The 15,616-nt window shown below is 42.0% G+C and overlaps 1 protein-coding gene across 2 annotated transcripts in view; it reads left to right on the forward strand.

Moving 5' to 3' along the window:
• TMEM45B (transmembrane protein 45B) overlaps positions 1-15,095 on the forward strand; it is a 40,339-nt gene extending 25,244 nt beyond the window's left edge. Inside the window, exons 2-6 of one of the 2 annotated variants that reach the window (XM_023239301.2) lie at positions 9,069-9,265; positions 11,219-11,425; positions 12,275-12,459; positions 13,020-13,165; positions 14,202-15,095. In XM_023239301.2, the coding sequence (XP_023095069.1) occupies positions 9,085-9,265; positions 11,219-11,425; positions 12,275-12,459; positions 13,020-13,165; positions 14,202-14,310 (828 nt within the window). In that variant the 5' untranslated portion in view covers positions 9,069-9,084 and the 3' untranslated portion in view covers positions 14,311-15,095. Of the gene's footprint in view, positions 1-8,802; positions 9,266-11,218; positions 11,426-12,274; positions 12,460-13,019; positions 13,166-14,201 lie in introns of those variants that run through there. The other variant, XM_003992571.5, reaches the window with a different exon arrangement.
• The last annotated feature ends 521 nt before the right edge of the window (positions 15,096-15,616 follow it).

The following is a 15,616-nucleotide window of genomic DNA, read 5'->3' on the forward strand; positions in this document are numbered from 1 at the left end:
AGGAAGCAGAGAAGAAGAAGGAGGAGGAGAGGGAGAAGGAAAAGTAGGAGGAGAAGCAGTAGTATACCTGGATTGGAAAGTGGGACATGCCTGCTACTTTTCACAAAGTAGTCAGGGAATAAAGTAACATTTGAACAGATACCTGAAGAAAATGAAGGAAAGACCTGTTGGCTCTCTGTGGGGAACCACTAGAAAGAACAGACAGCCCAGGCCCAGAAGCAGGAGGGGGTCTGTGCTTGGAAATGGAAGGCAATGGAAGGGACCCTGTGTTGCACGGCTGAAGGGGTAGGAGAGAGGTCAAAGAGATAGCTCAGGATCATGTAGGATTTATCAGCTCTGGTAAGGACTTTGGATCTACAGAGCCATAATAATGAAACTAATGATTTAAGCAAATGAACATAATGTAACTACAGTGAACATGACTGGTTGAAGAGGAGGGAGAGGTTATAAGAGAGCTCCAGGAAGTTGGTGGATTACGCCTGACAACGATATAATAACGAATGGCAGCATGCACAAATGAATGAGAATTGTGGAAGTAAGTACCAGAAGAAACAGCGGGAAGGGTTTAAAGTGGTTTCACTAGTGGGTGAGGAGGGATGGGACATGGGGCTGCTGCTTTTCATTTTAAGAATTTTAAATGCAATTTGATTTTTTTTTTAACTATAAAGTTTTTTTTAAAACTTGTGAAAGTTCGTGGGGCGCCTGGGTGGCGCAGTCGGTTAAGCGTCCGACTTCAGCCAGGTCACGATCTCGCGGTCCGGGAGTTCGAGCCCCGTGTCAGGCTCTGGGCTGATGGCTCAGAGCCTGGAGCCTGTTTCCGATTCTGTGTCTCCCTCTCTCTCTGCCCCTCCCCCGTTCATGTTCTGTCTCTCTCTGTCCCAAAAATAAATAAAAGTTGAAAAAAAAAATTAAAAAAAAAAAAACTTGTGAAAGTTCTTGGTGAAGGGTGGAGACCTCAGCTGTAAATGTATCAGATGTGAAATAGCCCTGACCATGTACCACTGATAGAGGGGTAGATGCCCCTGATGGCCAGGGCTGGAATAGCATGTGCAGACCATCTTTATGTTCCTAGCAGATATGTTCTAATCACCATCACCTGCTGTTTTTCTTCCACTTTACACATTCTTTAGGTCACCACCCAGGTCCCCCAGGATTAGAATCATTTTCCTTCTGAATCAGTTCTAGCTAACACTTATCTTTTGTTGTTGTTGTTTTGTTTTTTATTATTATTTTCTTTATTTTCAAGTTAGTTAACAGACAGTGTACTCTTGGCTTCAGGAGTAGAACCCAGTGATTCATCTCTTACATGCAACACCCAGTGTTCAACCTGAAAAGTTCCCTCCTTAATGCTAATAACCCATTTAACCCACCCCCGGCACTCCCCCCATCAACCCTCAGTTTGTTCTCTGTATTAAAGTCCTTTATGGTTTGCCTCCCTGTTTTTATCTTATTTTCCTTCCCTTCCCCTATGTTCATCTGTTAAGTTTCTCAAATTCCACATATGAGTGAAATCATATATTTGTCTTCCTCTGATTGACTTATTTCACTTAGCATAATACCCTCCAGCTCCATCCACATTGTTGCAAATGGCAAGATTTCATTCTTTTTCACCAGTATTCCATTGTATATATGTGTATTTACATAACATCTTCTTAAGCCATTCATCAGTTGATGGACAGTAGGCTCTTTCCATAATTTGGCTATTGTTGATAGCATTGCTATAAACATTGGGGTGCATGTACCCCTTTGAATCAGCATTTTTGTACCCTTTGGATAAATTCCTAGTAGTGCAATTGCTGGGCCATAGGGTAGTTTTACTGTTAATTTTTTGAGGAATCTCCACATTGGTGGTTGCACCAGTTTACATTCTCACCAACAGAGCAATAGGGTTCCCCTTTCTCAACATCCTCGCCAACATCTGTTGTTTCCTGAGTTGTTAATTTTAGCCATTCTGACCGGTGTGAGATGTATTTCATTTGTGGTTTTGATTTACATTTCCCTGATGATGAACAATGAGCATATTTTCATGTGTGTGTTTGCCATATGGATGCCTTCTTTGAAAAGTGTCTATTCATGTCTTCTGCCCATTTTTTCATTGGATTATTTGTTTCTTGGATGTTGAGTTTGGTAAGTTCTTAAAGAAATATTTATTTTGAGACACAGATATAGATAGAGAGAGTGAGCAGGGGAGGGGCAGAGAGAGGGAGAGAGAGAATCCCAAGCAGGCTCCAAGCTGTCAGTGCAGAGACCAATGCAGGGCTCAACCCCATGAACCATGAGACGATAACCTGAGCCAAAATCAAAAGTCATACGCTTAACTGACTGAGCTGCCCGGGCACCCCAAATTTGTGAAGTCCATAATAGATTTGGGATACTAACCTTTTATCTAATATGGCATTTACAAATATCTTCTCCCATTCCATTGGTTGCCGTTTAGTTTCACTGATATTCTTTGCTGTGCAGAAGCTTTTTTTAAATTTTTTTAATGTTTATTTATTTTTGAGAGACATAGCATGAGTTGGGGAGGGACAGAGAGAGAGGGAGACCCAGAACCCGAAGCAGGCTCCAGGCTCCCAGCTGTCAGCACAGAGCCTGATGCAGGGCTCAAACCCACAAACCATGAGATCATGACCTGAGCCAAAGTTGGACACATAACCAACTAAGCCACCCAGATGCCCCCAGAAGCTTTTTATCTTTATGAGGTCCCAATAGTTCATTTTTGCTTTTATTTTCCTTGTCTCTAGAGACATGTCAAGTAAGAAGTTGCTACGGCCAAGGTCAAAGAGGTTGCTGCCTGTTTTCTTCTCTAGGGTTTTGATGGTTTCCTGTCTCACATTTATGTCTTTCATCCATGTTGAATTTATTTTTGTGTATGGTGTAAGAAAATGGTCCAGTTTCATTCTTCTGCATGTTACTGTCCAGTTCTCTTAGCACCATTTGCTGAGGAGACTGTCTTTTATATATTGGATACTTTTTCCTGCTTTGTCGAAATTAGTTGACCATATATTGTGGGTCCATTTCTGGGTTCTCTATTCTATTCCATTGATTTATGTGTCTGTTTTTGTGCCAATACCATAACTGTCTTGATGATTACAGGTTTGTAATACAGGTTATAGTCTGGGATTGTGATGCCTCCAGCTTTGGTTTTCTTTTTTAATATTACTTCAGATATTTGGGATCTTTTCTGGTTCCATACAAATTTTAGAATTGTTCTAGTTCTGTGGAGAATGCTGGTGCTATTTTGATAGGAATTGCATTGCATGTATAGATTGCTTTGGGTAATATCAACATTTTGACAATATTTGTTCTTGAAATCCATGAGCATGGAATGTTTACCCATTTCTTTGTGTCTTCAATTTCTTTCATAAGCTTTCTATAGTTTTCAGTGTACAGATCTTTTACCTCTTTGGTTAGGTTTATTCCTAGATGTCTTATGGGTTTGGGTGCAATTGTAAATGGGATCTATTCCTTGATACCTCTTTCTGTTGCTTCATTGTTGGTGTGTAAAAATGCAACTGATTTCTGTACGTTGACTTTATATCCTGTGACTTTGCTGAATTCATGCATCAGCTCTAGCAGTTTTTTAGTGGAGTCTTTCAGGTTTTCCATGTAGAGTATCATGTCATCTATGAAGAGTGAAAGTTTGACTTCTTCTTTGCCAATTTGGCTGCCTTTTTTTATTTCGTTTTGTTGTCTGGTTGTTGAAGCTAGGACTTCCAACACAATGTTGAACAACAGTGGGGAGAGTGGACATCCCTGTCGTGTTCCTGATCTCAGAGGGAAAGCTCTAAGTTTTTCTTAATTGAATATGATATTAGCTGTGGGCCTTTCAAATATGGCTTTTATGATGTTAGGGTATGTTCCTTCTATCCCGACTCGCTTGAGGGCTTTTATTAAGGATGCTGTATTTTGTCAAATGCTTTTTCTGTATCTATTGATAGGATCATATGGTTCTTATTTTTTAAATATTTTAATGTTTATTTTTGAGAGAGAGAGGGAGAGAGAGAGAGAGAAACAGAAAGAGAAGAAGCAGGGGAAGGCTAGGAATAGGGAGACAGAATATCTGAAGATCAGAAACAGACTCCATGCAGTGAGTGCAAAGCCCAACATGGAGCGCAAACTCATGAACCATGAAATCATGACCTGAGCTGAAATCAAGAGTCAGCCACTTAACTGAGGCACCCAGGCACCCCCAGGATCATATGGTTCTTATCCTTTCTTCTATTAATGTTGCATATCATGTTGATTGATTTGCAAATATTGAACCAGCCCTACATCCCAGAAATGAATCTCACTTGATCATGGTGAATAATTCTTTTATTGTACTGTTGAATTTGATTTGCTAGTGTTTTTTGTTGAGAATTTTTGCCTCCAGATTCATCAGGGATATTGGCCTCCAATTCTCCTTTTTAGTAGGGTCTTTATGTGGTTTTGGAATCAAGGTAATACTGGCTTCATAGAATGAGTCTGGAAGCTTTCCTTCCATTTCTATTTTTTGGAACAGTTTGAGCAGAATAGGTATTAACTCTGCTTTGAATGTCTGGTAGAATTCCCCTGGGAAGCCATCTGGTCCAGGACTCTTATTTATTGGGAGATTTTTGATAACTGATTCAATTTCTTCCCTGGTTATGGGTCTGTTCAAATTTTTATTTCTTTCCACTTGAGTTTTGGTAGTGTGTATCTAGGAATTTGTCCATTTCTTCCTGATTGCCCAGTTTGGCATAAAATTTTTCATAGTGTTCTCTAATAATTGTTTGTATTTCTGTGGTGTTGTGATCTCTCCTCTTCCTTTCATGATTTTTATCTAGTTGGGTCCTCTCTCTTTAGTTTTTGAGAAATCTGGGTATAGGTTTATCAATTTTGTTTATTCTTTCAAAAAACCAGCTCTTAGATTCATTGATCTGTTCTACTCTTTGTTTGTTTTGGATTCTATGTCATTTATTTATGATGTAATCTTTACAGTTTCCCTTCTTCTACTGGTTTTGGGTTTATTTGCTGCTGAATTTTGGGGTCCTTTAGGTGTGAGGTTAGATTGTGTATTTGGGATCTTTCTTGTTTCTTGAGATAGGTCTGAGCTGCAATGTATTTTCCTCTTAGGACTGCCTTTGCTGCATTTCAAGGGGTTTGGACTGTCGTGTTTTCATTTTCATTTGCATCCATGTATTTTTTAATTTCTTCTTTAATTTCCTGATTAACCCATTTATTCTTTAGTAGAATGTTCTTTAACCTCCATGTATTTGGGATCTTTCCAAATTTTTCCTTGTGGTTGATTTCAAGTTACATAGCGTTGTGATGTGAAAATATGCATGGTATGATCTCAATCTTTGTGTACTTAGGCTGTTTTGTGAGCAGTATGTGATCTATTTGGAGAATGTTCCATGTCCACTCAAGAATATGTATTCTGCTGCTTTAGGATGAAAAGTTTTGAATATATCTGTTAAGTCTGTCTGGTCCAATGTGTTATCCAAAACCGTTGCTTCCTTATTGATTTTCTACCTAGATAACCTGTCCATTGTTGTAAGTGTAAGTATAATTACATTATCAGTAAGTTTGCTTATGTTTGTGATTAATTGATTTATATATTTGGGTTCTTTCATGGTGGGGCATATTTATGATTGTTAGCTCTTCTTGATGGATAGACACTTTAATGATATAATGCCCTTCTTTATCTCTTGTTATTGTCTTGGTTTTAAAATCTAGTTTGTCTGATGTAAGTATGGCTACTATGGCTTTCTTTTGACGTCCATTAGCATGATAGGTGGTTCTCCATCCCCTCACTTTCAACTTGCAGGTGTCCTGAGGTCTAAAATGAGTCTCTTGTAGGCAGCATATAGATGGATCTTGTTTTTTTATCCATTCTGATACCCTATGTCTTTTGATTGAGGCATTTAGTCCATTTACTTTCAGAGTGATTATTGAAAGATATGAATTTAGTGCCATTGTGTTATCTGTAGGTTTTGTGTTTGTGGTGATGTTTCTGATCTTTTGTAGTCTTTGCTGCTTTCCATTCAGAGAGTCCCCTTACGATCTCTTGCAGGGCTGGTTTAGTGGTCATGAATTGCTTTAGTTTTTGTCTTAATCTCTCCTTCTATTCTGAATGACAGCCTTGCTGGATAAAGGATTCTTGGCTGCATATTTTTCCTGTTCAGCATATTGAATATTTCCTGCCACTCCTTTCTGGCCTGCCAAGTTTCAGTGGAAAGATATGCTATTACCCTTACAGGTTAAGGACCATTTGTCCCTAGCTGCTTTCAGAATTCTCTTTGTATTTTGCCAGTTTCACTATGATACGTTGTGGTGTTGATCTGTTTTTGTTGATTTTGAAGGGAGTACTCTGTATCTCTTGGACTTGAATGCCTGCTTCCTTTCCCAGATTAGGGAAGTTCTCAGCTATAATTTGTTGAAATAAACCTTCTGCCCCTTTCTCTTGCTCTTCCTCTTCTGGAACTTCTATGATACAGATATGGTTTCATTTCATGTAATCACTTAGTTCTCTAATTTCCCCCCTTTTGATCCAGTAATTTCCTTTCCCTCTTTTTTTCACTTCATTTCCCATAATTTTATCTTCTATTTCACCTATTCTCTGTTCTGCTTCTCCTATCCTTGCTGTCACTGTGTCTAGTTTATTTTGCACCTCAATGATAGTACTTTCATTGTGACTGTTCTCAGGTCTTTGATCTCTGCAGCAAGAGTTTCTCTGCTGTCTCCTATACTTTTTTCAAGGCCAGCTATTAGTCTTATGACTGTTAATCTAAATTCTTGTTCAGATATATTGTTTATATCTGTCTTGAGAGCAATTCTCTGTGATTTTTCCCAGAATTTTCTTTTGGGGAGGATTCTTCCATTTTGTCATCTTGGCTAAGTTTCTGGCTTTTGTGTATTTTAAAAGCTTGTTATGTGACTTGCACCTGAGAGTACTATTTTAAAAAGGGATCATACCCTATCCAGGACCTGACACTTCAGGAAGTGTTTTTGGTGCATGCACTCTGTTGTCGTGTATTTGGCTGCTCTATTCCACTGGACAGTCCTCTGCAGAGCTCCTGCTTGTAGTGGTGGAGTGTTTGGACCTTCAGCCAGATGTGCTTTGATTTGTCTGTTTAACCCTGGAAAAAGAAAACGAGGAGGGCGGGGGGGGGGGGGGGAGCCTGATCCCACAGAAAGAGAAAATTGAGAGAAAAGACCAGAGAAAACTGTAAAGCTAAGTTCAGAGAAAGAGAACGGAAAAAAAGCAGGTCCCCCCTCCACTGGGGGCTCTGCTGCTCTCTGAAGCCCCACTGTGTTGGTGATGGGGAAAAAATGGCAACACCCCAATTTCTCCTCCCCAGATCGAGTGTCTCAAACCACAATGTTCATGCAGCCCTCCGAGAGTAGCTGGGGGGTCAGCTTGCCCTGCTCCCGTCTCTCGCGCCTCCTAGGCACTCAGCCGGGATTCAAAACCCCATGTCTTAAGGGGCCCTGCACTTTGCAGACCCTGTTCTGGTGTAGTGCCACCCTGCCCTGCTGATAAAAGGTCTTTGGCTGGTACCTACAGGAACTCTTGTCCTTGGGGAGGCAATAAACCCTCTTCCCACAATACTCAAGGAAGGAGGCTGTTCTCTTCCAGTGTACCCCTGAGATCGTTACACTGCGCTATGCATTCTGGGCTGGCTCCCTCCTCCCCAGGAGCACAGCCATGTTTCCAACTCCATTTGGAGAAAGGAGAAAGTCATGCATTTTTGTACCTTTGAGTTTCAGCTCGAGGCTAGATCCTGCTAAGCTGTCTCCCTCCACCTGAGATCTTTCTGCCACTCCGCAGATCGAATTCCTGGGTGTTTCAAGTGATCTGACCTCAATACTGCTGTGTTTGAGGGTTGAGGAAAATCCTGGTCCCCCTACTTCTCTGCCATCTTAAACCAATACTTACCATTTTAATCATATAGTCTGCATGACTGTAAATGGGATAAATATAAATCATGACTGCTATCTTTTTTGGAATAAGGTGGGTGTTTATATAATTTTTTTTTTTTTACTAAAGTGTATTTATTTTTGAGAGAGGGAGGAAAGAGAGAGAGAGAGAGAGAGAGAGAGAGAGAGAGAGAGAATATATATGGGTGGGGGAGGGGCAGAGAGAGAGGAGACAAGAGAATCCCAAGCAGGCTCTTAGTTCTCAGCACAGAGCCTGACGTGGGGCTCAAACTCACAAACCATGAGAACATAACCTGAGCCAAAGTCAAGAGTTGGGGCACTTAGTCAACTGAATGTCCCTATATAATCATTTTTACTTTTACCAAATTTGAATCATATAGACCATATTCCTTTATATTAGAAGGCTGCATCAAATCTCTAGATTTTTTTTGTTTTTGTTTTACATTTATTTATTTTTGAGAGACACAGCAGGAGCAGGAGAGGGGCAGAGAGGGAGGGTGACACAGAACCTGAAGCAGTCTCCAGGCTCTGAGCTATGAGATCATGAGAACATGATCTGAGCCAAAGTTGGGTGCTTAACCAACTGAGCCACCCAGGTGCCCCTCAAATCTCTAAATCTTCAAATTATTTTCAAATTAGGTGGAAAATGATATTATACCTTCATTTGTCATCTGGAATTACAGTATTTATCAATTTGTATCATTTTGTGAATTGCATATTCATGTCTTTTGCCCATTTTCTTATTTGCAAAAGACTAACACAATAGCCATTTACCGTAACTATTACAAATGTCTTCCTGATTTAATGTTTTTGATATGCAAAAAATACTTACGTAGATGAATTTTAATTCTCTCCACATTTAGGTAAGCTTTTGCACCCTGCGATCAGTAAATATTTGCCTACCCTCCTCCCCACCCCCAGCCCCCTTTTATTTTACCCATGTTTTTAAAAAAGCCTTAGAGCCAGGAGTATTCTCTTGGGCACTCACTCAGCAGACAGGACTTTGATGACATAACATGAAGGCTTATTTTATGAGAATGAGTGGATCCTTCTTAACATGGCTTATGATCTGGAATCCTCAATCACATACTGTGTTTCCTGCCAAAATATACATTTATGTTTTCTTCATTCAGTTACCTAACAGCTGTCCCCTATTTTCTTAGGTGTCCAAGAACACTGATGGCAAACTTTAAGGGCCATGCTCTCCCAGGGAGTTTTTTCTTGATAGTTGGACTGTGGTGGTCAGTGAAGTATCCACTGATATACTTCCACCAAAAGGGGAAAAGCAGCCAGCTGACTCATTACCATCAGCGCCTTGAGATCATTGAAGCCGCAATCCGAACTTTGTTTTCAGTCATTGGTAAGAAGGGGCTTATCTGGTCCAGGGGTCTCCCCATCACGTGCAGAACTTGAACCCATTTTCTGGTCCCTGTGAAATGGATGTTTCCACCAGCAGATAATAAACAGGGATATTCAGTTGGCCAGTAAATATTTTATAGTATCTGTTGTGCACTGAGCTTTGTAATGTTAACAGTTAATAGCACCTTACATCGTAGCGCACCATGAAACACTGCCAAATAAACTGCATTCTTTGCCCTAGAAGGACACAGGTATAAGATGTAGGAACAGAAGATATACTTTATGAGAAAGGTAAAACACAAATAAAAATAGAAAACAGAACAAATTAGAGTGAGCTCATGTACATGAGTTATAAGAAAGTACTAAATGGAGTTTAGTTTTAGAAAAAACCATCTTTTTTCCAATTGTCCACTAGAATCTCAAGAGTAGTTACCACCCACTTCCTTGGCATATCCTCCAACCCCAAATCTCAAGCAATTACAAAGACGGGAACTTGATGTTGGATGGCTAATAAGAGAGGCAGTGGAAGAGACCCCCAAAAAAAGCCAACAGAGGGCTGTCTGAAAGGGATTTTCCCTTACTGTGTCCCATTCCAACAAAATTTCACGTCCTTCCACCGTGACTGGTCATCCATTCCACTCCACTAATGGCCACATGAAAAAGGGCCAGCAGTGCCAATAGTAGAAAGTGTTCTTCCTCAGGATCCGCTCTGAGTAACGTGAGTAATGAGGGATCTTATTCTGCACTTGCATTTTGCCACAAATCACTTTGACTGTCTCTCAGAAGGAATGGAAGCAACACCAGCAGCTTCTCTTGGAGGGAGCAAAGGTGCTTAGCTTGGTTTGCCTGGTCTAGCTGAATTTTCCCATTCACCATCCAGGCATCTCATCTTTCTGGAGTTGAGAAGTGACAGGAACTATATGGCTCAAATGCTAAGGACAGCATCAACTTTGCCTAGAAAATAGAGCCAGAAAAATATTTGGCCTCTTTGCTGGGTGAAAATTAATAGTCACTCAATGTCTCCTGAGCTCCTACCATGTGCAGGAACTCACTGCTCCAGGTTTTAAGGCTACAAGGGGGAACCAAACAGTCCCTGCTGCCACAGGACTTCCATTCTAGTGTCAGTGGGCCTCCCTTCTCCCAGCTTGTTTACACCAATTCCTTGATCCTTCATGCATAAATTCAGGAAGGGGCTGGGTTTAAAACAAAACAAAGTTTGGAGAACAGGGTTCAGAATGTGGCCGTGGAGAATTATTCGAGGCCCCAAGAACGTTATGGCACCAGGCATAAAGGCCAATCTTTTGCTTTCCTAAACAAAAGACAGAGAAGGGACAAGAACTGAGAGCTACCCCATCTCAAAGGCTTACGTCTCCTGACACCGCAGTGAAGGGGCCCTCACCTGCTTCTCCCAGTGTTTAGGGCACAGAGACTGAAAGCTAGAGGAAGGTGCTCACTCTGTGCTCAGGAAAACCATGCACTTGAAGTCAGCCCTCACAGACACACCTGGCAGCTGCTTCTCCCCCTTAGGCGTGCACAGGTACCTTTATCACCAGCGTGTCTCGGCTCAGATTCCATTATTTGCCACCTACTTGTTCCTTTCCGCGACTTCTTTCACTGCTCACTGAGCCCTGAGATGAACATACCAGCCACATTCTCACATAAGTGATGATGCCTTGCCTTCATCTCAGCCACTGGACAAATATCCTGGGGACCTGTGTGGCTGTTTCTATTGCTTCCTTGCTCTGCACCCCCACCCCCAAAGAAACAACAAAGGCAAGAGGTCTACACAGGCTCCTCAGCAAATGCCTTCTTTTATACTCAAGTAGCTGCATCTGAGAGAGCAAAGTAGGCTTTCACCCGCATCTCGCCTTCATTCATGACTTGGGGGCATTTGTTTCCCATCTGCCCCGGAGCTACACTTCCCTCCTTAATTTCCACTCTCACTTCCCTGCAGGGATCCTGGCAGAGCAGTTTGTTCCAGATGGGCCCTACTTCCACCTGTACCATGAAAACCAGTGGGTGAAGTTGATGAACTGGCAGCACAGCACCATGTATCTGTTCTTTGCAGTCTCGGGAATCGTGGACATGCTCACCTATCTCGTCACCCACGTTCCCCTGGGGGTGGACAGATTGGTTATGGCTATGGCAGTATTCACTGAAGGTAACTTAGGGGTAGGGATGGAAAAAAATAACAAAGTAAGAGACAAATTGCGTTTGTAACAGACCAGAATATAAAGACCAGAAGTACTGCAAAGATAATAACCTTCCCCAGAAAATCCAAATCTCTGAATTTCAAAAACCTGAATGGGACTTGGTCCTGTGCTCTGGATGATACAGGTGACATATCCCATAAAACAGCACATGAAAACCTGAGGCTCTTAGCCGGTCTCTGGCTCTCTGCACACAGCCTCTCCCTGCTCCCTCCCCGATCACACTCATGTACCTGAGTGCACATGCACACTGAAACACATAAGAACTCTCCAAAACGTGGATGGATGCTACCCATGCCAGAGAACTCCCTCTGTCCGGGGGAAGAGACACTGTACGCCACCCCCCACCCAGGAGTGTTCTTGCCTGGACTCCATTGCAAACCTCAGGAGACCCACCCAGCAGCTAGGACAAATCTCCCAATATAACTCATATAAACCAGAGTAATGAGAAGGCACTTTGTAATCCAACAACCTCACTTCTGTACCCCAGGAAGAGACGAAGAAAGGTTGAATCGGGGCAAAACTGAATTTCAAGTACACATACGCACATGATTTGTCACCAATCAGCAACGTTTTTCACCTACACATCCTGTATTGAAGCTACCACAGATTAAGAGATTTTAAGACAACTTATATCCACTTCATACACAAAATAAATCTAATCTGCGTCTGTTGCCCCACGTCACATAAACTGACTTTGTAACTGCTGAAAAATCTCACTTTGAGACAGGTCTAAGAGGGCATTCTAGCAATGGAGTAGAAACCAGCAAATCTCTGATGGCTGAAATGGCTTTGTGCAGGTTTTCTCTTCTACTACCACGTCCATAACCGACCACCCTTGGACCAGCACATCCACTCACTCCTGCTGTGTGCACTGTTTGGAGGGACTTTCAGCATCTTCTTAGAGGTGATCCTCCGGGACAACATTGTGCTGCAACTTTTCCGAACCACTCTTGTTATTCTTCAGGGCACCTGGTTCTGGCAGGTAATTTTTCAAAACAGTGCGCTTCACATTGTGTGGATTCAGGGAGCCCCACTGAGTTTGTCCAAGAGAAGTCATGTAGGGGCAGCACTGACATGCCATGTGAATGGGTTGAGATGGCCACTGGTCTCCCCATGTCCGCCCCATGACTTAATTTTACCCATTAATACCTTGCTCACGGATCGACAAGCAGAATCCACGGAGCATACAGAGCGAGCATATTAAGAAATTCTCCATCTGCCCTCCCCAGTGGAGGTGCTGACCCCATTCACAGGGCTCCACATGCAGTACTTTCAGGGGTCATTTCTATAGTTTGTTACAAGCTCCACTTGCCAAACTGCTGACTTGCAATGTGGGCCCTGAAATTTCGTTTTAGTAAGCCCATACTAAAACCAGAATTGACTTAGGTCAGTTCTCCTATGCAAAAAGGCCTTTTCTATGCTAATGGAGGTATGAGAAATAGGAGGTAATGGGAATGCATGGAAACTTGGGTAGCACGCGAAGGACGTAAGCTTGTGCCTCTCAGAACCAACTAAGGCCGACTTCTCTGTACTACCCACCAGATCGGGTTTGTGCTGTTCCCACCGTTTGGAGCACCCGAATGGGACCAGAAAGATGAAGCAAACATCATGTTCATCACCATGTGTTTCTGCTGGCACTACATGGCTGCCCTCTGCATTGTGGCCATCAACTACTCTCTCGTTTACTGGTAAGCCCAAAGGAAGACAACTTTTGTCTAGCTTTTTTCTCCTAACCCCTTGTCCCCAACATCTACTGCACTGCATTTTTATTTCCAGTGGCCCACATTTCATAACTAACCAGTGCTAACTTCCACCACTTCATGAGTGCCAAATACTTGCCAAGTTCTGTGCAAGGTAGTCTACACCTGCAAATGGGCAAGATATTGAAAGGCTGAAGGGCTGTCTGGTCGTAGTAACCTCACAGACTCAGGTTTCAAAGGCAGTTCTGACAGATTGGAAGGCTGTCAGGTGAAAGGAAAACCTCTGAATTAGGCATCGGTACTGGACCGCAGACCCTTGTTCCTGGATCTGCCCCACCTCCTCCCCAGAGATGTGACAATCAGACACAATGCCATGACAGCAAGTACCCTTTTGAGGGCTGTTCAGAGGTTACTGGGATAGCTGATCATTCCTGTGCACTCACTCTCCCAGGCACTGTGGGAAGCACAAGTCTATTATACCACTGCATCCTCATTGTTTTATGAAGTATACACGGTAACATTTTACAGACGGGGAAACCAAGGCTTGAAAGACTAACTTGATCGAGGTCACCCTATGAGTCAATGGCAGACCATCTTGAACTGCAGAGCAAGCGACTTTTAGGATATGCTATTATTAGTTCTGTCATTGTAGCTGCCCCTCTAGTTTCTGATTTACCTACCCAGAGCAGATATACATCACATACACAGTTCCACACAGACCAAACTGAAGAGAAGGTCACAGTTTCCTTTAGTTCTACTGCCTGGTCGGTGAAACATACACTGGGAGGCAGGAGACCTAGGTTTAGTCTGTTATGACATTAACTATTAAACATTATTAATCATGAGTCCCTTTATCTACCAGTGAACACTGCCTAAGAAGTGAGATATGCAGACAACCACAGCATCTGGTGGACTTACAAAGAAAATGCGCTAAGAACCAGTAGATACTTTAACATCCTTGGTTGAGAGAATAAGGGAATTCGGGGGGCTAATTTCATGGTTTCTTATTGTTGCTCTATTATAGCCATTTGACTCGGTTAAAGAGGTGCGGAGGAGAAATCATTGGGATTCAGAAGCTGAAGTCAGATCACACTTACCAGACGGCCCTCCTGACTGGCTCAGATGAAGAGTGAGGAGGCTACCCGTCATCAGTGCGGGGTGGACATGTCCCTTTGAGCACAAACAGCTAAAGTGTGCAAAGGTGTAGCTTGTCTCCTCCATTTCAATGCTTCCTTTGGTCTGCTCTTACAGTTCTATGTATTTGCACTTTCTCATTTAATTGGCTAAAGTTTGTGTTGCTGTGGTATCCTTCATAAAGAAAAATGACGCAAGCCTTTATTTTTGTCTCAGTATGAAGAAAAATCAAAGACTCTGAAAGTTTGAGAATAGGAAGTGGCCACGGGATGAGTCTGGGATAGGAATCCAGCAGAACATCCTGCTTTTGATAACTTCTCTCTTTTTCAAATTTCAAGAAAACAGGTACTTTCTTATCAGAAAGTAAATACACGAGACTGACTTTATTTTAAAGATACAATTCTACCACATACTTCTTAAAGTAAAATAGTTCACAAACTTTGGTACTTTAAATGTTACTAAACATTTCCTAATTTACCATTAATATTCCAGAGTACTGTAATATCACTGATAAGTCACGACGTTGGGCCAAAGGTATTTTTTTGTTTTGTTTTGTTTTTTTAATCAGAAAGCTAGTCAGTGGCCCAGCTGAGAGCTGGAACGCAAATGTTCTGGCTCCTCAAAAGAACTCTACTAAGAAGACACTAACAGGAAGTCTGTATAATGAGGTAGAAAAATGGCAGGTTGCCGAAGACCTTGAATTTCAATACAGCTGAAAGCAAAGCGTAAGAATCGTGAAAAGATGTGACTCTTGAACTAGTAATATAAAGTCCTGACAGTCTAATCTTGGTTCTGGATCTGGTTTTTTCTTTTTTTAAAAAAATTTCCTTCAACAAATATTTATTAAACATCTACTTTGCGCCAGCACTGAAATGGTTGAAAGGATTAAGGAGATCCCTGTCCAGCAAGGAATTCAGTCTAATGGCGAAGATATGAAAGCGTTTACATACAGGGTGACTGGTGCCCTAAGGGGTAAGTACAACTACAAGGGAGGGGAGAAGATGGGGAGTTTGCCCTGTAGGAAAAAAAAAAAAGCACATTCCAGGCACAGAGCATAGGATGCACAAAGGCCACAAAATCACAAAGGAACATGGAGAGTTGGTAAAGTTCTACAAACGGATAAAAGTGGCCTAGGCCAACTCTGAAAGGTCTTCCAGACCAAGTACCGTTGGTTTGCACAACACTTTCCACACTCTGAAATGCACTGTATCCCACCTGATTCGCACAACCATCTGTAATGGAAGCCACGTTAGGTTCTTCAGAGAAGTTGATTAGCCAAAGGTCACACAGCTACCAAGTTGGGAA

This window comes from Felis catus, chromosome D1 (assembly GCF_018350175.1).
Source record: "Felis catus isolate Fca126 chromosome D1, F.catus_Fca126_mat1.0, whole genome shotgun sequence".
NCBI classification, from domain to species: Eukaryota; Metazoa; Chordata; class Mammalia; order Carnivora; family Felidae; genus Felis; species Felis catus.